Consider the following 23,811-nt stretch of genomic DNA (forward strand, 5'->3'; position numbering starts at 1 on the left):
CTTGTTAAGCAGAATATTTATTGACTAGTGTATGCCTACTAAAAGCAAATTGGGTTCAGTTCAAGGTACTAGGACAAGATGTGCATAAACTGCATCGTTAAACGTTTTACTAATTATTTTTTAAACTTCTATATGTGTGCTTTTTAACCATGAATTTCTAGAGCTTTTGCATGGATCCGGTCTCCTCCAGGTACTTATGTTTTTTATTTTGGTAACTACATAATTGCGTTACCATAGTTCTCTGCAATGTACTTTAACTCTGAAACCTTAGTTCTGGATGAAGCGCTTTAACTCTGAAACCGGAAGTTGTATTGTCAAACCAGGAAGAGCTCGCGAAAAATTGTTACATAAAATAACTAGTTCTTTGAGTTCACATGATTGTGCAACTTGGTTTGGACCACAGGTTTGGACACGACAGTGTGTGGTGCCTTTTCCTCTTTGCAGTTTAAGTAAGTCAATGTCAACTTTTTTAATTTCAACATAATCGTGCAACGAGTAAATTGTATTAATATAAAACTGGTTCATACTTGCACTTGTCACTAACGGTGATTGGGATGTTGCTAGCTAGATCAAGATAATTTTCATTTCTCTTCATAACTAAAGTTAATTAAAAGCCATATGTCCCATGATATATGTCCCATGAGCACGCAGTTACAAAGCTTTTGTTTGGATATAAAACGTTGTAACGGATTAATTGTCAATGAGTGGTAATCATAAGCAATGCATTCCCAGTAGAATAGGAAGACGTTCATTTGGTAATTAGATCAGACTAATAAAACACTCATGGCGTAATAAAACATGTTTGATTTGAACTTGGTACCCCGAAACTGGGTTAGGAAACCACCTGCTCTTGAAGTCATTTTAAACTTGGATAAACAAACTAGACTTGGATTGGCAATGTTGCGATGAGGCGGAGGCGTTTGGGCCGGTGCCTCGTATGATCATTTGACTTTGGACCGTGAAATGTACATTAACATCGTTGCCGAATGACTTGTGGGTGAACCACAGCTCTCTTATCTCTGTTCTTGGTATAACAGTGAAAGGCTACTAGTGTAACAGAGATCATGCAATCCCCTTTTGTTATTATGTGATTTCAATTTGTGATTTACTATGACATAAAGATTGATTATTCGTATATTTGTGAAGTATACTGTCTGTAGATGTTATGTAGGGCTTTTTTTTTTTTTTTTTATGTATATATCGTTCCTAGCATGTCAACGTTTCTGGATGCTAAATAACGTGTGCATCATGCGAAAATGTTAGACATTTTCTAAACATTCAAAAGGAGGAAAGAGCTATTTTACTTTAAAGCATAACATCAATTAAAGCATCAATTCCAACATGTATTGAATCAGTGGAACTGATCTAAATATCTATAATCATGTTGAATCCTTTATCATTTTTGAATATTGTTTCAGGTTTTTAATATTTGTACCTGCCTAGAAATATGGAACACATCATCTTTGCTACCAAAATATCTATAAATATATCCTGTACATACAATTTGTATTTGCCTGTTTAAAATGTCCTCGTTCAATTTAGATTTGTACAAGTGCTGAAGATTTGGCTGAATCCTACCATCCTTTGTGAAGGATGTCTGGCACTACCAACCCTTTCCTCCATCTGGTGGAGGCGCTCGACCCAAAGGACCCCCAGCAGTGCTTCTTCAACCTCTCCAAACTCGGAGATCCCAGATATGGTAACAGGACGGGATCTGTGTCCTAGGAGCATTTTCAGCAGCCAAGGGATTACATCAATAAATGAATGAATGAATGAATGAATGCTTCAATGCATTTATGCATGCATAAAGCTTTCAGTGAGGATGAGTTGAGATGCGTTGGGTGGCAGTAGCTCAGGACAGAGAGCGGTTTGGCTTGTAAGTGAAAGGTTGCTAGTTCGATCCCCGGCCTCCTCCTCGCTGAATGTCGAGGTGTTCCTGAGCAAGACACCTCACCCTAACGGCTCCCGACCAGCTGGCTGTCGCCTTGCATAGAAAGAAAGAAAGGGTGAATGTTGATGGCGATATTGTAAAGCACTTTGGGTGGTAAAGCGCTACACAAATGCAGTTAATTGTCCATGAGTTCACCTGGGTCTCTGTTGCCCGTAGAACGCCTGCCCTTCTCGGTGCGCGTGCTGCTGGAGTCGGCGGTGAGGAACTGCGACGGGTTCCTGGTGAAGGAGGAGGACGTGGAGAGCATCCTGAACTGGAAGCAGACCCAGGTGCAGACGGTGGAGGTGCCCTTCAGGCCGTCCCGCGTCATCCTCCAGGACTTCACGTAAGGGGGGGGGGGGGAGGAGAGTGCATATTTGCTTCATATTTGTAGCGCAAATATGACGATAGTTTGTGCATGCTTAGGATAGGACTCAAGTATGCAAAATTAGGTTTTTTTTTTAATATATTTTTTCAAGGAGAGAAAATTTAGAGAGAAAGATATAAAGTGAGGAAAATAAAGGAACAGTGCCTATTGGGGGGACAATCCACATTACATATAAGCGATATTTTACATGTCTTAATTTGTTGACATGTACTGTAACCATTTATCCCAGCCTTTAGAAAATGAGTCTTCCTTTGGCTTTAGTCTTGACGTGAGCCACTCCGTCGTTTGAATGTCACCGATAATGTTGAGCTCAGGTGCAGTAGACTGCGGCCGGTTCTTGGTGATTATTTTATTAAAAAAAGATATCGAAACAAGCTGGGTCTTTTGAGCCCGGAAATGTTGGCTTCCATGACACCACTAGGTTCCTATTCTATTGTATTTTCCTTTTGTAATCACTTGAATGACGAACATTGAACGTACCCGGCGGGGTTTAGAGAGTAACGTCCCCCCCCCCCCCGTCCCCTCCCCAGCGGGGTACCGGCCGTGGTGGACTTTGCGGCGATGCGTGACGCGGTGACGCAGCTCGGGGGCGACCCCGAGAAGATCAACCCGGTGTGCCCCGCCGACCTGGTCATCGACCACTCCATCCAGGTGGACTTCAACCGCAAGTAAGGCGCTGTTGGTCAGGGGAGGTTCTTGTGAAGCCCCAGTGTAGACGGGACACTGTGGGCTGACTCCTCACACACATCGAGGTTCCCGGGCTTCCAGACCGGCAGATGAGACAAAAAGAAAAAGAAGGGTCAACAGGTCATTTGTTTTTCTTACAGGACTGACAGCCTGCAGAAGAATCAGGACCTGGAATTCGACCGGAACAAGGAGCGGTTTCAATTCCTCAAAGTAAGCCAGCCTGAGGCACTTATCGTCTCCTCACAGCTGTCTGTGCTGTGCATACGCCACCCATTGGGGATTTGCTTAAGGCTAACCTGTCTCTGTCTCCGTCTCTGTCTCTCTGTCTCTGTCTCTCTCCCAGTGGGGCTCCAAGGCCTTCCGCAACATGCGGATCATCCCCCCAGGCTCGGGCATCGTGCACCAGGTCAACCTGGAGTACCTGGCCCGGGTGGTGTTCAACCAGGACGGCCTCTACTACCCCGACAGCCTGGTGGGCACGGACTCCCACACCACCATGATCGACGGCCTGGGGGTCCTGGGCTGGGGTACGGCCCTTGTCTCTGCATGAGTTTATCGAGGGGGAACGCTATGTTGTGAGGGATCACAAATTGTAACGCGTGGAAAGATAATGGGGCGGCTTGACTTGCTGAGATGTTGATGTTGAATGCGTAGATATTTCTGCTAAAAAAAATCTTGAAAGTGGACGAAAACACTTTCAGCTCTGTAATGTTTGTAGCTTTTCAGTAAGAATTCCTTTCCCGGCAATGTGACTTGGACTGCTCTCAGAATTTGCTGTTTTCCTCACCGTTAAGCATACTTCCTTAGTTATTCAATAACATAGCAAGTCTTTTTTTATTGAATCTATTTCACTTTGAGTCATTGGTGATTTGAAATTACGATTACTTTTCCGCATGCATGAGCCCTAGCCATCCATCCAAGTTTGTCGTCTGGTGTGAATTTGAACCTACCCTCGAGGGTTTATACTTGTAAAACAGGCTTTTCAGGTGACACTGCTTTCCAACCCATTTGCTGTATGCCTGATCCGGGTAGGAACAGGCATGTAAACCATGTATAATCCCTGTAGGTGTGGGTGGGATTGAAGCGGAGGCGGTCATGTTGGGCCAGCCAATCAGCATGGTCCTGCCTCAGGTCGTGGGATACAAGTTGTATGGCACTCCGGACAAGTTCATCACCTCCACAGACATTGTGCTCACGGTCACCAAGGTAGCCCGCCCTCCTGCTTTGGACATGCTCAAAGGTCATCGCTTATTACGACCTTTACCTTCTTTGTTAGTGCATGTATGTCAGTAGAAGGATGTGGGAAACGAACAACAGTTTCACCTTCCTTGTGGGTCTGACAATGACATTTAGAACTGCTTTGTTGAAGTTGTCAACAGGCGGCCCACTTCATCCATGTGTTTGTAAAAATGTATTTTAAAGGCTCGGTATTAGGGCTCTGTAGCTATTGTAAAGAAGCATAACGTTTTCAGTTTTTCTTCACACACACTCTCAGATCTTGAACTCAAACCATTTTCCGATGCCACCAAAAACTTCTTGAAATAGTTGCATGAAAAGTGTGACGATTACGAGATATTCAAATATTTTCTTTCAAACCCTTTCGTCCTTATTTCAAGTGAATCCTATAATAAGAAGGTCTTAAAGGTGACCGATTATACCACCAGGTTTGCTCATCTATCCGTCATACATCCGCTTGTGATGTCAGAAGCGGCAGATTTTGAAAACGGCTTGTAATGGCTAATTACACTCACACCTGGTGGTATAATAGGTCTCGTTTAAGTCAGGGGGTCCAGCCCAGTAAAAAAGCTATCTTCCCCACCTAAATGAGACACTAATCCACCCCCTTTCTGTGTTCCCTGTCCCCGCCGACAGCACCTGCGCCAGGTGGGCGTGGTGGGCAAGTTTGTGGAGTTCTTCGGCCCCGGCGTGTCCCAGCTGTCCATCGCCGACCGCGCCACCATCGCCAACATGTGTCCCGAGTACGGCGCCACCGCCGCCTTCTTCCCCGTGGACGACGTCAGCGTCAAGTACCTGGAGCAGACCGGTGAGCAAGGCACACCGCAGGGTGTGCGTCTAAAGGAATTTTAACAAAGGATACAATTCAAAGGTGACCTATTGTACCGCCAGGTGTGAGTGTGATTAGCCGTCACGAGCCGTTTTGAAAATCAGCCTCTTCTGACATCACAAGTGGGCGTGCCCACTGCGTGGAGATGTGTGCTGGACCGATCAGTTTGTCTTCTTTTCTGAATGGCTTGTAAGTTAACGGCTTGTCACACTCGCACCCGCCGGTTAAAAATGTCACCTTTTTAAAAACATTTGCTTTTCAATGAAGCTTCTCACTTCAAGGACTAGATTGAGAACGGGGGTCGTGGTGTATTCGATGCTCATGTGTTTAGTGACTGTTGTCTTTCGATTGTCGCTTTAACGTCGGTCACATCACCGTCTGGTCGTGTTCTGTTGGAAGGTCGGGACGCGGAGAAACTGGACTACATCACAAAGTACCTGAAAGCAGTGGCCATGTTCCGGGACTATAACGACGTCTCCCAGGACCCAGACTTCACACAGGTCCGTCCTTTAACCTTGAGGCTCTTTTATCCAAAGAACGATCTAACGTTGATGAGTTTCTGGGGGAGGAAGGCTATCAAACGTCCTCCCTAATACACCTATACCAAAACCCATTGTAGTTTCTATGCAAAACTACTCAGAATGGAGCCCATGACACGCGCATGGTGCTTTCTGTAACGTGCTTCTGTAACGTTCCCCCCCCCCCCAGGTGGTGGAGATGGACCTGAGCGCGGTGGTGCCTTGCTGCAGCGGACCCAAAAGACCCCAGGACAGGATCGCCGTGTCCGACATGAAAAGCGACTTTGATTCTTGCTTGGCCGCAAAGGTGAGGATACCCACTTCCCCTTCCCCCCCTCATAATCCCAGGATCGAAGATGGCGATAGTTACAACATCTAATGTTTGTATCCGTGCAATTCTTGGTGTCTCCTTGGACATTTTTTCGAGTCTAATTTTCTAGTCTATAGTCTAATCTAGCCGCTAGCTTAATCAATTCAGAGGAAGTCTAATCAATTGTTGGCTCTTTATGTGTTTACTCATTTATCGTTGATGGGTATGAAATGTGATTTTGGCTAATCATTTGGTCATATCGAAACAATCAATCGCCATTTTAAACCATCATCTTATTCAATCATTGCTGCTACTTTGATATTGGCCATAGGTCACATGACGGAACCACCATCCGCCTATCATGTCGAACCTATTGAAACATGCGTCACACGCATGACATCAGCGCACAGCAAACACGGCACCCCAGCGTTAGCTCCTGCCGTGATCCACTGTGTGGTTCACGGCTCTCCACTCTGCCTCCCCGTGTCCCATCAGCAAGGCTTCAAGGGCTTCGCGGTGGCCCCGGAGAGCCACCACGCCTCGGAGCCGTTCCAGTTCAACGGGGACGACTACTCCCTCTCCCACGGCTCGGTGGTCATCGCCGCCATCACCAGCTGCACCAACACCAGCAACCCCTCCGTGATGCTGGGAGCAGGTACCTCAGGGGCCCGGGGGCCTCGGCCTCCGGCAGGAGGGGGTTGCGTCTCGTAACCGTAATCAGGATCTGTGGTTTCGCCGGTGTTCTGTGGCTTGGTTCAGTCACTCCAGGAGGGAAGGTTGATTACCCGGCACTGATCTCAGTGAGGGCTTGTTTTGTAGACTTTTTTTTTTATTTCTCTTTCTTACTTTTTGATAAATTATACATTTTGATAAATAAAAATAAAATACCTGATGATTTAATGATACAAATGGTCCACTAATTAACATTATCTTAAGTGGTCAAGCAGAGATCAACCTGCCACTTACAGTGGAACAGCTAACGGGTTGCTATTCTTAACAGTAACTTCAGTGGTATATCCATCAGGGAAATGTTATAACATGACGTCTCCAGTTGGATTGCTTTTCAGTTGTGCTATTTTTTTTTTAAGGGCAGGTAGTCTTAATCGTATTGAACTATAGAAATGTATCTTATAATTGACCATAATAATGGTTACCCGATCCTGCTACCGTTGCTGAACCGGCCGTGCTCTGTGTGCAGGGCTGCTGGCTAAGAAGGCGGTGGAGGCCGGGCTGAGCGTGAAGCCCTACATTAAGACCAGCCTGTCCCCGGGCAGTGGGGTGGTCACCTACTACCTGAAGGAGAGCGGCGTCATGGACTACCTCTTCAAGCTGGGGTAAGACCGGGACGGGGAACACGCCCACGCAAGTGGTGCCCGGGTATTCTTAAGTCAATGAGCTTCTGCCTTGAAAGTCGGTATGGGTCTTTTCAAGTCGCTCCTACAATACTCGTTTTTAGGGCTGGGTAAAAATACAGATTCATCAATGCACTACAATTTATTTGTTCTCGATTTCAATTTAGATTCCGATTTTTTTTTTTAAATAGATTATTTCCATATATATATAAATAATAATAATAAAGATGCATACTCAGTCATTGTAATCTAGAAGCGAGTATGCCTAAATGTATATGCCCTTTTACATTTGGACATGTTATGATTATTACTTTTATGCTACAAGTTTAGCTCAGGAACAATACTATACAATAGAGTATTCCCTTTTTGCTAGTTAAAGCACAATGAAATGGTTAATTCATTTTGAAATTTTATTTTATTTTAATTCTAAATAATATTTAGTTATTTTTGTCATCCGCACGCATTATTGAATCGATGTCAAAGTAATTGGATCAATATCAAATTGAATCGATATCGAATCAAGAGCTAAAGAATTGAATTGAATTGTGAGGTACCTGGCGATACCCAGCCCTACTCGTTTTGATAGACTTATAATTGCAATTTATTTAAAATGTAATTTATTTTGATTTGGTTCGGCCATTATCTGACTTATTTTCGTCTGTCGTTTGCATTTACACTGTTATTTTACCAGTATTCTGGTCATCATTCGTGAAAATGAAAATAATAAATAAATAAATAAATACTAAACAATGCAATATAAATAAAGCAGATTAGTATGAATAAATAATGAAGCTTGGATCCCTGTCCCTGTTGAGTTTAGTTGAGTGAGCTGCTAGCATCACATGCTCCTCCTCCTCTCTGCTCTCCTCAGGTTCGAGGTGGTGGGGTATGGCTGCATGACCTGTATAGGGAACAGTGGGCCGCTGCCTGAGCCGGTGGTGGAGGCCATTACCAAGGTAATGAACCCATGAGGGAATGTGTTTGTGTGTTCTGCTGTGGGGGATTTGTACCTGAAGAGGCTGTTCATTTCGGTTTTAATGTTGGGGCTTTAGTTGTTGTGGCATTGCTTTCATATTGTGTGTTTATGAACTGGCAACAAACAGTTCTCTGGGCACCATTTTCATCTTCAAAACAGCTTATCCGGGGTCGAGGCAGCATTTTATTTTGAATTTATTAAATTGAAACAGTGGAGCATTGTCGATTTTGTTCAATATATAAAAAAAAAAAAAGTATCTGCCAAGATATCTTTAGACCTTTATTTAGTGTGTGTGTGTGTGTGTGTGTGTGTGTGTGTGTGTGTGTGTGTGTGTGTGTGTGTGTGTGTGTGTGTGTGTGTGTGTGTGTGTGTGTGTGTGTGTGTGTGTGTGTGTGTGTGTGTCACACACACTGATGGCGCGCTCGTGTTCCAGGGGGACCTGGTGGCCGCGGGCATCCTGTCGGGTAACAGGAACTTTGAGGGGCGTGTGCACCCCAACACCCGGGCCAACTACCTGGCCTCCCCGCCTCTCGTCATCGCCTACGCCATCGCCGGCACCGTGAGGATCGACTTCGACACGGAGCCCATCGGTGGGTTGGGAAAGGATTCGGGATGGGGACTTTGAAAACAGGGATTCAGAATCGGCTCCCACGTGCACTAAATACAATCCCCCTCCTCTTCCACTTATCGATTGAACGCTCGCATACAGTATGAAGTGTTTCTATTTAAGTTGAGGTTTTCCGTTTAAAATTGAGGTTTAAAATGAGTTTGAAGCATATTTCCAAACCATGCGATGGAGCTCTACTCTGATGGGGACAGCTTCAGCCGCCGCGCGGGAGGAACAGAGTGGGGGCCGACCGTGCCCGCACAGCGTCTATCGGCGTCCCGTTGTTCACGTGGTGGTTGTGTTCTGCTTGCGCGCTGCAGCGGTGAACGCCCAGGGCAAGGAGGTCTTCCTGAGGGACATCTGGCCCACCAGGGAGGAGATCCAGGCCGTGGAGAGGGAGTTCGTCATCCCCTCCATGTTCAAAGAGGTCTACGAGAAGATCGAGGTAGCGGACCGTCCCTCGCTCCCCCGGGCTAGACTCTCTCCCCCCCCCCTCCTCTGAGGGGACTGTGTCTCTCTATACTAGCTGCTCCGTGAGTGTAGGGTCCCACATTGACACCTGCCATCAGCTGGTAGTGGAATAATCCGACCACGTTGCAGTACAATTAATTCAATGTTGCGTGTTAGTAACTAGAAAAAGGCCATTTCTGAGGAGGTTGCGGGGTGAATGCTTTCTGTTGAAAGGCTGACGCTAAACTGGATTTCTGGCTTTAAATGATCTGTTGCATTTTAAGGGTGAATGGAGATGAAACAAGAGTTCAAAAGTTTGAAGTCTGAAAGCGGTAAGCGTAGCAATATAAACATGCATACCATTTTAATAATGTATAATAGCTGTGGCTGAAGAATAATACAAATACAGGTTTTGATGAGGGACATGTGTTGTGAATGCGTCCAGCATTGACATCAACAATTGCTTGGCCGGTATATTTTTCCACTCTGAAAGTTAAAAAGAAAAATTCCTCAAGTTAATTATGGACCCTGCATGAGTGGCTCTTGTTATCAGGTGGGATTAGTATCTAAATACCTAGCTCACACTCGGTTTATACCTCCCAAAGTCAGTGTTATTTGTGTTGTGTTCATGAAGAATCAACCATTCCATTTAATATACTTCAACTTACATAACCCTTTTTACTGGAAATAAGGGGCCATGGCCAGACTTCTCTGTTTTATAATGTCTCCTGGCAAATGATTGCATCTCACTCTTTAGCCATTCACTCCAAAGGTGTTAAACTGTGTTATAAATGAGCCCCAACTACAAAACACTGCAAATCTCCATTGCCAGGATTGTTGTGTTTCCCGGAATACGGTAGGCAAGGCTGTGGCTGACTTAGACATGGTTGACCGGCCCTGCAATTATCATTACTCTCAAAGACATAAACAACCTCAACACATTCCTCTGATTTAAGCACCCCCTTGTGTGGTCTAGGACGCAGGATGCTCCAAAATGTGGTTTCCCCAGCCCCATTATGGTGATCCCCACCCCCTAAACCCAACGTCTTCCCCTCCTGCAGAAAGTCAACGAGCGCTGGAACGCCCTGAGCGCCCCCTCCGACAAGCTGTACCCCTGGGACCCCAAGTCCACCTACATCAAGTCCCCCCCGTTCTTCACCGGCCTGGTGAGTGGGTGAAGGTGGCCGAGGTACCGAGATGCCAAAGTCGTTTTGTCCCTAGGTTTGAGTATGTTACTGGGTTTGATAGTGGGGGAGTGCTGTTCCTCAAGACTTGGTTATGGTTCCACGTTGACGCAACGCAAGGGGGTTTACGGACCCGTTACGTCCTTGCGGACCCTCCTTGCGTCCACCACAAGGGCCTGACGTGAAAATACCGCAAAAACTGTAACCTTGCGTCAAGGGGACGCAGCAGCGAGGGCTGTGATTGGACCGCTCACTAGAACCCGACACGGAACCAAAACAGGTCCACGACTGCGCCGAAGCGTCCGGGTGGTCGTTGCGTCGCGTCGACGTGGAACCATGACTGAGTCTGTAGCACTTCACGTCAACTTTATTTTGTTTAATGGAGCTTGGATCCTGGGAGGACACCTTGAGAGCTTATAGCAAGCCTATCAGAGGAACGATGGGTGCATGTACATGTGGGAAACACTTCTTAATGGAGGAGAAAGGTATGAAGAGGGGGAATCCGAGAGGGAGGGGACGTTGCTCTGGTCGTTTTGGTTCCAGAATCGATTTCTTCTTCGCTCTCTGTACAACTCTCGAGCCCCACCTACGGCAGCTCCAAAACGAAGAAGCCGTTACAACTGACCCGCAGTGAGGTTAACCCGGTGTCCCATGTGCCCCGCCCCCGTGCAGACCATGGCGCTGGAGCCCCCCCGCTCCATCACGGACGCCTACGTGCTGCTCAACCTGGGCGACTCGGTCACCACCGACCACATCTCTCCGGCCGGCAACATCGCCCGCAGCAGCTCAGCGGCGCGCTACCTCACCGACAAGGGGTGAGTCCCCCGGACCGATGGGGTGGGGGGGGGTCCTAGGCCGATGGGGTGGAGGGGGTCCTAGACCGATGGGGTGGAGGGGGTCCTAGACCGATGGGGTGGAGGGGGACCTAGACCGATGGGGTGGAGGGGGACCTAGACCGATGGGGTGGGGGGGGGTCCTAGACCGATGGGGTGGGGGGGGACCTCGACCGATGGGGTGGGGGGGGTCCTAGACCGATGGGGTGGGGGGGGTCCTAGACCAATGGGGTGGGGGGGGTCCTAGACCAATGGGGTGGGGGGGGTCCTAGACCAATGGGGTGGGGGGGGGGGGTTTGTTCAAGGGGTGAGTCCCCTAGATCGATCGGGGGGGGGGGGGGTCTGGATCAAGTCGAGGGCTGTCTCTCATGTCCCCCCCCCCTCCCCCACTACAGGCTCTCCCCGCGGGACTTCAACTCGTACGGCTCGCGGCGGGGCAACGACGCCGTGATGGCCCGGGGCACGTTCGCCAACATCCGCCTCTTCAACAAGTTCCTCAACAAGCAGGCGCCGCGCACGCTGCACCTGCCCTCCGGCGAGACGGTACCCCCACAATCCCTCCTGCTATTCCTGATCTGGATTTGCATGTTCATGTTCATTGATGTGACTCACTCATTCATTCATTCATTCATTCATTCATTCATTCCCTGATCCCTCCTCCTTCTGGGCGCAGCTGGACGTGTTTGACGCGGCGGAGCGGTACCAGCAGGCGGGAAGCCACCTGGTGATTCTGGCGGGAAAGGAGTACGGCTCGGGCAGCTCCAGGGACTGGGCGGCCAAGGGGCCCTTCTTACTGGTGAGTGTCTTCTGTGAATGGCCGCTCTGCCTCCAGTGAGGGACGATGAGGGCTCCAACCTTCCACTAAGCCGGTGGCTGGTGGAGGCTGCTGGAATGTCTGCCCCAGCTGTGTGACTGCCTGTTTGGCTTTGCCATTTGTAATAATTAAGTGGGGGAAAAACGATCACAAAGACTTTCACTGTTTCTCCCTACAGGGGTCATATGCCTCTTCTTGTTTTCTTCAAAGGTCGCCGAAAAAGGCTTAGTGGCAAAGTGCTGGTAGAGAGTAAAATCCAGTATTTATAGTGTAGCCATAAGCCCCCCTTTCATCAGGTGTGTGTGTGTGTGTGTGTGTGTGTGTGTGTGTGTGTGTGTGTGTGTGTGTGTGTGTGTGTGTGTGTGTGTGTGTGTGTGTGTGTGTGTGTGTGTGTGTGTGTGTGTGTGTGTCAACAGCACCCATCCTAAACAGACCCCCCCCCCCCCCCCCCCGAGGGAGCTGCCCAATGAGGTGCCCCCCAACTAATGTGAAACATAACCTGAGAGTTCTCCAACCCTTCGTGTTCCTTTCGAAACCTCTGTGTGTGTCTGTCTGACCGCTGTGTCTCCCGCCTGCGTCCCCCCCCCAGGGCATCAAGGCGGTGCTGGCGGAGAGCTACGAGCGGATCCACCGCAGCAACCTGGTGGGAATGGGCGTGATCCCCCTGGAGTACCTCCCCGGGGTCACGGCCGAGACCCTGGGGCTCACCGGCCGCGAGCGCTACTCCGTGGTCGTGCCCGAGCTGCTGGAGCCCAGGATGCTCGTGGACGTTAAGGTACGCCGCCGCGACCACCGCTTCGGACGAGGACAAAAACGTGACTTGGAATTCAACGGCTCCCTTTCCTCCTCTCCTGTGCGTCGCACAGGAGAGGAGGAAAGGGAGCCGTTGAATTCCAAGTCACGTCTTCAGGTTAGGACGTTAAGGTACGTCGCAGTTCTTGCAGTAGGCGTTTCCCAGTAGACCTACGCTATGTTTGCGACGGCGCCATTTTGGGGTCACGGGCGGTGCGCTAGAAATTAGGCTATCGCATCATGCGTCGTCTTTATTTTTAAGTATTCTGGCCCCGTTGAAATAGCTAAATACAATTTTGATCGTACGGTAGTGCACTGGGCCAATTTGAACACATACCAGACCTCTTTGTGGCACAGCAAGCATGATGGGAGAATGTATATACAGAATGAATCCCTGCTGTTGGTACTAATTTAGTAGATTAATCACCCATCACTGTAATGACAGTGACATCTAAACTATTTGATTAGTCTCGCAGTTTTCTGCAGTTCATAGGTGAAACATGCAGCAAATTTATAAAGAGTGAATAAATGCAACAAGAGTTTGTAGGTTGAATACTTGCACATGAACGGCCATCAAAATCTCGCTCTCTTATATAAATGATTATTTCCCATGAATTCGCTTTTTTATGGTAGAGGCCTATAACCTCATGTGCAGCCAACTCATCAAGCGGTCATTCCACCAACTGTACACTAGATGGTAATGTATCAACAATAATATAAATAATAATAATGGTAACCCCTGCTTTACAAGCAATAAGCGGTGAACACTGCTCCTGTTTTTATACTTTTGGGGTGTAACACACCAAAAGTAGAGCAATTAGAAGATTTCAACGTGGTTTCCTGTAGCCTGAAACGGCCATGTTGCGCACCTGCTCATCAACTCGCCCAGTCATTGATCCAGCAACGTCCGTGTTGATGCGTTAATGTCGCAGACGGCCAGTGCCGTTGTTAACATCCTGCTGTTGTCCGAGTGCGTACAGGACTGAACACCGTTTCAGAGCTCCTTCGCTGTGTAGTTTAAGAGCTCTGTTTAAGAGCTCTCTTGCCGTGTAGTTTGAGAGTTCTCTTGCTGTGTAGTTTCACAGCTCTGTTTAAGAGCTCTCACACAGTGTGGTTTCCCAGCTCCTTCGCTGTGTGGTTTTAAGAGCTCTGTTTAAGAGCTCTCTCACAGTGTGGTTTCCCAGCTCCTTCGCTGTGTGGTTTAAGAGCTCTGTTTAAGAGCTCTGGCGCTGTGTGGTTCCATCTCTGTAGCTCGACACGGGGAAGAGTTTCCAGGTGCGGATGAGGTTCGACACGGACGTGGAGCTCACGTACTTCCTCAACGGGGGCATCCTCAACTACATGATCCGCAAGATGTCTGGGAAGTAGAGCTCACAGCACGGCCAGAGCTGGAGGGAGGGAGTCCTGTTCTCCCAACGCATCTCAAGTCACTCATCTGGAATTTAAATTTGAAAAGAAAGCAGCCATGTTGTTCTGAGATGCTAACTAGAGAGCCGTCCAAGAAGTTACCTCAACACGCACACAAGCACTGACCGATACCCACACACACATACACACATACACGCACACGGTTTCTCAATGCTGCTGACAAATTGAGGTAACGGGTGTGCATTCTTACATCCTCACTCGACCGAACAGCTTTACGTCCAAGTGTCAAGAACATTGCAAAAGTGTCAGTGTTTTCAAACCTATAACATAAATACTATATACTATCCCTCAACCAGGGGATAGTGTGTGTGTGTGTGTGTGTGTGCTGATCATGGCTCAATAAAGTCTGAATTGGAGGAAATGTAACTTAAAAACAAGGCTATGAGAACCAACCGAAACGTAGCTAAATCATGCGACTGGATCACACTGTTTTACATTAGTAGATTGTTAATAATAAGTATGATTGCCATGATTATGCTACTAGGACTAGTTAAAAATGAATTGCTATATATAAACAAACACTGACTGTGTCCTAACTAATGATTTAATAGTTGAGGTAAAATGGAAAATAGTGTCATGCCTGGAAACATTCCTGTTTTGAAACAAGGTACTCAGGCTTTCAGTTTTTCCTCCTGATCTTTGTCGGTGGCGGTTTCTGATTTTGGGTTTGTTTGTTCTTTAAGGTCATGCATATCCGTTAATTTACTTTTTTGTCAATTTACCCTTGCACATTCCGGCGATAATTTATGTATGCGTGTGTGTGTGTGTGTGTGTGTGTGTGTGTGTGTATATGACTGCCTTAACAGATTGTCAACACAAAAGTTTTAATGAAAAGATTTTAACACTGTTATGTTAACAATATTTATCATGTCGATCATAGGATTTATTGAAATAAAATTAATTTACAAATATCATCTTGCAAGGACTCATTTTTTTAATGTAAGTAATTTATACAATAGATACAATTAAAGATGTCATATGTCCATGTGTGTCGTCATGAGAACTAAACGGTCACATGTCTACTATAAACCAGCAATTGCTACACGCGGATATTATAATCAAATTACCAATCAAAGTTTATTCTTTCTTCATATTGGTCCATTAAATGTTTGTATTTGTTCAGTTAACCATCGTTGCACTAGCCTGGCTCCGCCCGCCTATGTTCTTCCGCTCTACTTTAATTTCTCTTCATTACACGTCTGGGTCTGTGGTATATTGTTGGGTTTTCTCCGTCCAAATTGTGTGCGTCCAATCAGCGAACAGAGGAGGTGGCTGAGAACAATGACGTTAAAGTCAGCTCTCGTTGACGGACATCTTCACGCACGGTGTTTGGTTTGTTTACAGCGGGTCCAGACTCTCTGTGCAAATGAAATGAAGTACGAGAGTCTGGTAGGACCAGGCTATCGTTGTACGGCACTGCAGTCGTTTATTCAAATAACCGTGTTTCTTTCGCCCTCTTGTGGTACATGCAAGCAGGTACAGCTATGTGTTTGAAGTACCAACTTTCCACACGATGAAGAAAGATGGGATGGTTTCGCACGTAAGGTGGTGCTGTACCGCAGCCTTTTTACCTTGCTTGTTTTAACTGTCAATCGCCCGTTCCACCCCTATATATATTTCACTGTCCCAGGGTTTCAGGTTTCAATTGGTAGATCTGAGCTTTTAACAACAAAGGAACGGAACTAAGCTACTTCCTTACTGGTCGCTAGCAGGTTGTGGCCGACATGTACTTGCAAATCTTTGCTTGGGTGAGCCTCAAAAATTTGAATTATTCAAACCTGACTCAAGGATAAAAATCTGTGACTGCATGCAGAGTCTTGAATGTGTTCATGTGCAACTCTCTCGGACCCCTGTGCAGCAAAGAAAAGCATCGACCACACCTGTGTCAGAATTTGCATATTTATTTAAAGTACAATAGTGATCTAGTCCTAGTGGGTTATTTGTACACGGCAATGAAAATATGGATTAATTCATTTGCAGCATGACAACACATAAAATATGTTCATTTGTTAAAGATTTGGAAATAGTACAAATAAAACATATTTTTCAGTCTTCCTGAGTACATTACAATGAAAAGTACAGCTGTATGTCGTCTGGACGTATGCCTACTCAACACAGGTTGATAATCCATAGGTTCATGTCCTTGGGTTAAACATGAGTTCAAAGGTTTTCAGGTCAATCCCTCGCAAAGCCAGCCAACTTTTGTGAAGAAACTCAAATTGGTTCAACAGGGTGGACAAATTAAATATCATCACAGCTTTGGGCAAAAAACATCATTTTGAAATGTCCATTTTCTTTAAGAAATGGTGACCAAGCAGGTAGGCATTTATAGTTTGTCAATCAGAAGATTGCACAACTGCAACAACAACAACAACTGTAATGTTGAGACCTGTAAGACCAGGACATCACATTTATTATTTCAACAATACAGCAGTTTCCAAAACCTATCCTCTGATCACAACATCCATATAATATGGACCCAACACGTTGTGGTAAATCTCTGAGGTCTACGTTCAACAGCAATATCAAACAATATGAAATATTGTTTTTACAGTACTTGCAAGGTTCATTATTAAAGGGTTATTTCAACGAGCTTTAAAGTGCCTTATAACAGGATACCCAACAAACATTACATGTGGTTCTCTGAAAAACGTATCACTCAAGATGGCTGTTCAGAATATTGTTGCACAATCATTATTTAGCAAACAGTGATATAGAAAGGGAAAACATGGTCAAACAGGACACGCACTGTATTTTACTTTTGCAATTTACATGCAAAAATTGAACAATATTGCTATTCCATCCCAACCTGCTAAGAACATGCCAAATGACAGCAATCTATCAATAGCAGCTTTTCAACTTCTGGCCTTTAGTTTGCGTAAAACTTTAATCACATTTTTTCTGGCAACAACATAACATACATACATTGATTCATCGAAACAAAGAAACGACATGTTAACGCAATAGGTTAACAAATGTTAAGAGGTCACCATGCCACCATGGCTGCTCAGTGTGTTTAATAACGGGGCATGTGCAACCTTGGAAACAGCTAAATGAACATGTCTATCTGACTTCCTCTTTGGGTAAGAGAGAGGAAGTGAAATTAGACTTTGTGTTGCTGTTTTTTTTGTGAACTCGACATGTGTTAGGGAAGTGAGCACGATGGGCAGAAACCAACAGTCGACAAATTAGTTATAAATTAATAGAAATGTCAAAATATCACGATTGCACAAAAGGAAAATCTTAAAGTATTAAAATGCATACAACTAATACTATCCTTTTGTAAGTGAACTGCAGTTTCTCAGACGACACACTTTACTAACATGAATCCACTGCAGCACAAAAGGTTCCTTCCTTGTCGACTGCATCATCTCACATTCCTGTTATTCCCAACATTCCAACCTTTGAGGATGAAAATAGGGCGTGCCCTCCTCAAGGGACAAGTGAGTCCGATAACGGTCTGTGTGTGAAGACAAACTTCATTTCATTTCATTCAGCTGTCTGTGCAAAGTTCCCTTTGTGAAAACTCTGAAACAGAGACACTCAGACAGTCAGATTACCAGGGGACCAAAACCTGCATAGTTAATTGAAAATTAAAGTGCGTGTGTGTGTGTGTGTGTGTGTGTGTAACCGCACGAGTCAAAGATCCATTCAACCGCCTCGCAAATTCATCACCGCACAACAAATTAATTGGCTCTCTCGTCGTTCCCTCACTCCCTCAGTGACATTTGTGGCCCTTGGGCCCCTGTCGCGCCAGCTGGTCCCTCTCGGCTCCGTAGATCCTCTCGGCGTGCCAGGAGAACCAGCCGATGATGGCGGCGATGGTGGCCTGCAGCAGCAGCATCACCCCGTAGGTGGCGGGCGCCGTGGGGCCGGGCAGGGCCGTCAGGGCGGCGGCGGCGGCCTCCTCGGGCAGCGCCAGCATGGGCCGCAGCAGCACGGCGCGCACCTCGGCCTTGATCATGTGGAACTCGTCCAGGATGGACAGGAAGGTGCAGCAGTGGAACCACTGGTGGCTGTGGCCCCAGACGTCGAAGCGGCCCGGCGCCAGCCTCTCGGGCACCTTGCTGATGTTGAACACGGCCGACACCACCAGCCACAGGCAGTGGCGGCAGAAGTACCCGGCCATGGAGGCGGACGAGGCGAAGGAGGCGGACGCCGGCGGGTACGGCGAGCGGGTCAGCAGGCGGTAGAAGATGGGCGTGGAGGAGACGAGGAAGGGCAGCAGGAAGACCAGCGTGCGGATGAGGTAGCGGTGCCGCCGCCAGCGCTGGCGCGTGTTGCAGCACGACAGGATGCAGATGATGGCCACCACGCACGAGCTGGGCACGTAGAAGGTCTCGAACAGCGCGCCCGCGTCGGGGAACCCGTACGGCGCCAGCAGTGATGGCGGCGGCGGCGGCGGCTCGGTGCTTGAGCCGTTGGCGGCCCACCCCTGCCCCGTCCCCAGGACCCCCGCCCGGGGGTGGATGTAGTAGTAGTACGCCAGGGAGGAGCCCACGGTGTAGGCGCTGATGGTGCCGTAGTCCACGAAGAAGCACACCTCGCGGACCACCAGGGACATGGAGTTGAGCAGGTGGGCCAGGCTGCTGGCCGCCAGCAGGAAGAGCACGCCCAGCACGTAGTTCCACAGCGGGTAGAAGAAGGGGGCGCCGGGGGGGGGCGCCCCGTCCCACCAGAACACCTCCACCAGGTGGTAGGCGAACACGAACACGGGCAGGAAGTGGGTCCAGAAGTTGCCCGTCTCGTTGGTGGGCCGGAAGGCCGACAGCAGGCACTGGCGCAGGGTGTATGTGGGGAAGCGGTAGCCCGTCAGGATGTAGCTCTCGGTGACGCGGGCAGGCACGTCGGCGTGCCCCAGGAGGGGCGGGGCGTCGCGGTGGTTGAGGAACATGGTGGTCGCGATGTGCAACGTGTTATTATATTATTATTGTATTTTATATATATTATGCGTTTATTCTTGCAATGCGTTTTTTTTTGCGGTTATTGCTTCAAGTCTGGAGACTTTGGCTTTGGCTCCCCGGTGGCTAATGAGCTTCAGACATGTGAGCTGTGTGATTGGTCGAAGCTTCCTGGGTCGTAAAGAGGAACTTTACCCTCTGCTGTTATAGTGCCCTATAGACCCTTGTTTCTCAGACCCTTTGATCTTCTGTGCTTCTGTCCAAAGGTCATGTGTTTATCACACGTGCCACATGTGAGTGCTATTTTCAAGCCTGTTAATAATTACCCATAGAAATGGTCAGGTTTGACCATGACAGTGTAGATACAAGATTTTTGATGTTGAGGACCTAAAACATTCCCTGCCTTAATTTTCTTTTCTTTTTTTATGTAAAATACAGATAACCTGAACCTGGTGTTAGTCACGCCTGTATTTTTCTGTCAGATTTTGCATAAAATATATTTATATAACATGAATCAGCAGTGTAGCAGCATTCAGCTCCGCCGGTATGTAGGTCATGTGGGCACGCACTACCAGCTGACATTGCCAGGACCTACCCCGTATCGTCCCTTTTATATATATACATGATAGTCCTTCCCGGTGTCCTCGTCGCCCTGCCTGCCAAATTGTCACTCGATTTGTTCTTGGCAGTGAAGCTGTAGAACATTAAAAAAAGACCGATGAGCTTGCAGTGTAGATATCGCTCTTTTCTTACGACCAAGAAAGGAAATATAGCACAGAGGTAGATCTCACCGGCACAAAGTCTATTTGTCACCATGAACCGCTCTTTTGGAGTGTGTATTAGCGTCCAGCTGGCGTTTGTCCTTGAGTCACGGCGCTGTATCCTCCTTGAACGGATAGGTTCTGAACTCGGAGCGAGTCCTTCACACTCGGTTGCCTCTGTCGTCCTTGAAGGTGAAAAAATAGCGGAACGGCTCCTCGTTGCGGGACGCCCAGCTTATCTATCACATGCAGTACCTCTCTCTCAAAGCTGTCGACGTCCAAGAGGAAAGGCTGTAGTGGGCTCCGGCCAGCCAGGTCATTCATTCGTCGTCTGTGATTCAGATCTCTGCTTAGAATGCGGCGGACGTCCTCCCTGGGTTTAATCCTCCTTTCTACTACAATGCGTTGTTGCGCGTCGCCCCGGTCTTCGCTTGCGTTTCCCAAACCTTCAAACCCAGAGCCAGCGGTCGAGGGAGGACTTGCTTTAGAGCGAACCTCATTTGCATAGGGGGTAACTTGTGTCACTGACGTCACGTTCTGCAAAGCGAAGGATGCGAGCGCACTGGAAGTTGAAGGGGGCCTCCTCCGTTCGATGGGACGCTCGTAAAGAGGTGACTTGAATGTTGCGTTGAACACCACCGACCCGGTGTGTGTCCCTAGGTTGTAGGCGCGATAATAATTAAAAATACAAAATATATATTTTTTACTTTATAATACAACTGTACGGCTCAGAATAAAAAACTGGATGTATTGCTGGATGGCTGATAGTCATTCGTTACAGAGGTAGCCTAATCAGTGAGCTAGGCGTGATGTGGAATCCATGCACAAAAGTTCATTCTTGATTTGAAAAAAAATAAGTATTTGTTTTGTACAATACAGGATGTCATGTCATGCACCCTTGCCCTTGCCCTCAAGAAGCAAGTTACTCCACCCTACACACACACACACACACACACACACACACACACACACACACACACACACACACACACACACACACACACACACACACACACACACACACACACACACACACACAGACTAAAGAGCAACCTTTTTTTAAGGTCAGATGGGATGGGAACCATGGTGAAGCCAAAACATGCCTAGACCCTCCATCAAGGCATTTTGATGCTGCCATGTTGTGTTCCGGATGAACGTAATAGCATACAGACGCAGTCTTCCTCAGTGCTATCGATATGCACCGACAAGTACAGTGTTGCCAGGTTTCCGCTCCTAGCTCTGACACATCCACTCATCCTGGCAGAGAATCAATCGGCAGGTTCCCTATCTCGGTCAACAGACCGTTCACATCCGCAACTACATCAAACAAAATCCTGTGAAAGGTTTGATTTGATGTGTTTTTAAACCGTTATAAAAAGCTGGGGTTGATTCTAGGGTCATCTGTGCTTGTTGTGGGTGGATCCAGGCTTGCGGGCGCCGCGGCGGCTTTGCAGTCTTTGCGGTTCATCTTTTCCGGCTCCGCGACCCGATTGGGCGGCTCAGCCGGTGTGGGCGTGGCCAATGTGGACCTGGCTACGTGGGCTAATGTCTTGTACTTTAAAGGCACCCAGTGCAACTTTCGAGGCTTAAAAATAAACATTCAATTTCTAGTCTTTTTTACACGTAGTAAGTTTCAATAACTCCATACCATTACATACCGACATTTAAGCAGCAAAGATGAGACGTCGTTGTGTGGTGAGAACTGATACAAAATCGATAACAACAACAATGCCGCCATTTTCTTTATTTTTTGTAACCTACAATAAATAAAGCAGGCTTCCAGTCAATGGAAAAATGGCTTCTCCCCACCGGCGATTGTTGTTGTTTACGATTTTCTATCAGTTCTCACCACACAACGACGTCTCATCTTTGCTCCTTGAATGTCGATATGTAATGGTATGGAGTTATTGAAACTTACTACGTGTAAAAAAGACTAGAAATTGAATGTTTATTTTTCATTGAATGTTTACAAAACAAATGTTAACAAACAAATAATTGCAGTTCATTTAGCCATGTAATTACATGCATGCCCTCTGGAAATGTTCCCTGGTCGTACGCACCGCCAATATTTACCATTGTGCAACACTTGGCTGAGGTGGATATTAGCCTACTATGAAATGTTTGAGGTTGCATCCTGTTTGTCTATTTGTCTTTCCTTCTGAATAGCCTTACATAATTTGGCTAAATAAATACTGCACGTTGTTTTTCTTTGCGAGGCAATTCCTGGTATCAATTACCTGTGACAACATGGTGACCATATTTAAGTTACACTGGATTTTGAACCGTATGTAAAGTAATCCATCCCTTCCGTGGAAGCCGGTTGTCTCTTGCAGTGATGCGCAGCGGGCAGTGGAAAGGGCTGATGAGGGCTCCCCCGGTGGCCAGGCTCATCACCTGCACTCTGCATCGGCAGATGAGCTCGTCCAGCTCACAGATATAGGCAGGGACCCCCAGGGACTGGGAGGGAAAGGTCAGTCCTGCGTGAGCTAGCCATACATGTGAGTAGCTAGCATGGGGGTCAACCCTATGTTCCCCAGGTCCTATGTTCCCCGGGTGCAAAGGGTTAGGGTCAGGGTTAGGGTGAGGGTTAACCCTTAACCTAACCCTAACCGTAACCCACGGAGGAGAGCCATTCTAACCAATCACAGGCGAATCAGAGGTGAAAAAGGCGGTACTTGCCCCTGCCATCCTACGAAAAAAAATGTGCTCACAGGGTCCTATGTTCCCCGGTCACATACGAAGCGGGGAACGTAGGACCCGGGGAACATACGCTCCCCTAGCATGCTAGATATGTGTGGTGAGTGGTTTATTACCTGGAGTCTGGGAAGGAGGCTGCTGTGCCAATATTCATGAGGAAAATAAGGATCGAAACCTGTGAACGAGCACACACACACACACACACACACACACACACACACACACACACACACACACACACACACACACACACACACACACACACACACACCTTTTAAGTCCACTCGTGTGTTATTGTGTTTTTTTCCCCCATAGTTATTAAACACTTCCTGCAGACCTTATCAAACACAAAGTTCTGAGACAATGTTGTCCTGCTTCCAAAATGGGTTCCTTCCTGCCATTTAAGTTCAGACAATGCTCTTGACGAAGCATGTGCATAAAAGATAGGGCATTCTTTCTACGCCCACCGGGAAGGCTCCATCAAGCTCTTTTGTCATAAGACCAAAGACAACAATTTTGCCAAGACAACGATGCGTGTTGACTGGAAGTTGAAGCAATACTAATAATAACTTGGAAAACACTGCTGTTCAGTAAGAGACTCAGTGATTTCGCACGACAGCCCTATCTTTCTTTGATCAGCTAACTGAGCGAGGCAAACCTTCTTCTGCATGAAGATCTGCATCGCGTGGCTCCAGGCAAGAAGTCCCTCGCCCACAAAGGTCAGCTCAAACGTCATGTGAGGCAGCAGCGCAGACGACGCCTGTTGAAAGAGTCTGGTGGGGGGGGGGGGGGGGAGTAGTGTGTTATAAACCTGTGTCTGAATTTAGGCCATTCTATGGTGGTATCGTGGTCAGCCACATGAACTGTTTCTGCGTAAAAAGATTGCTCAAAATTCGGACCAATCAGAGGATGCAAAGTCCAAGACCAAGTGCGTCAATGGTTCGGCTTTTCAGCGTTTTTTTCCGCAGAGACAGTTTATGTTGTGGTCCGTGCCTCTTTACCCAACATGCCTATTTTCTGTGGGGACCTGTAAAGCGCATTTACCCAGAAGGCCAGTAGTGTTTGAAACTCCCTGTGGGACTCTGTGACATGAATCTTCAGTGACTGTTTCTTCAGGA

The 23,811-nt window shown here is 47.3% G+C and overlaps 2 protein-coding genes across 2 annotated transcripts; one reads left to right on the forward strand and one right to left on the reverse strand.

Moving 5' to 3' along the window:
* The first annotated feature begins 284 nt into the window (after positions 1-284).
* aco1 (aconitase 1, soluble) lies at positions 285-15,245 on the forward strand. The gene is made up of 21 exons (XM_060076578.1): positions 285-449; positions 1,543-1,699; positions 2,108-2,276; positions 2,849-2,986; positions 3,146-3,215; positions 3,349-3,532; positions 4,072-4,211; positions 4,878-5,049; positions 5,470-5,570; positions 5,779-5,895; positions 6,394-6,553; positions 7,097-7,232; positions 8,122-8,206; positions 8,660-8,816; positions 9,154-9,278; positions 10,345-10,449; positions 11,140-11,282; positions 11,696-11,843; positions 11,974-12,096; positions 12,704-12,889; positions 14,158-15,245. The coding sequence occupies exons 2-21, from the start codon at positions 1,594-1,596 to the stop codon at positions 14,272-14,274; spliced, it is 2,682 nt and encodes an 893-aa protein (XP_059932561.1). The 5' UTR covers positions 285-449; positions 1,543-1,593; the 3' UTR covers positions 14,275-15,245.
* Positions 15,246-16,219: 974 nt separating this feature from the next.
* Positions 16,220-21,387, reverse strand: paqr9 (progestin and adipoQ receptor family member 9). The gene has a single exon (XM_060076579.1). The coding sequence runs from the start codon at positions 19,226-19,228 to the stop codon at positions 18,053-18,055; it is 1,176 nt and encodes a 391-aa protein (XP_059932562.1). The 5' UTR covers positions 19,229-21,387; the 3' UTR covers positions 16,220-18,052.
* Between the last annotated feature and the right edge of the window lie 2,424 nt (positions 21,388-23,811).

The sequence above is a fragment of the Gadus macrocephalus genome, chromosome 17 (assembly GCF_031168955.1).
Source record: "Gadus macrocephalus chromosome 17, ASM3116895v1".
NCBI classification, from domain to species: Eukaryota; Metazoa; Chordata; class Actinopteri; order Gadiformes; family Gadidae; genus Gadus; species Gadus macrocephalus.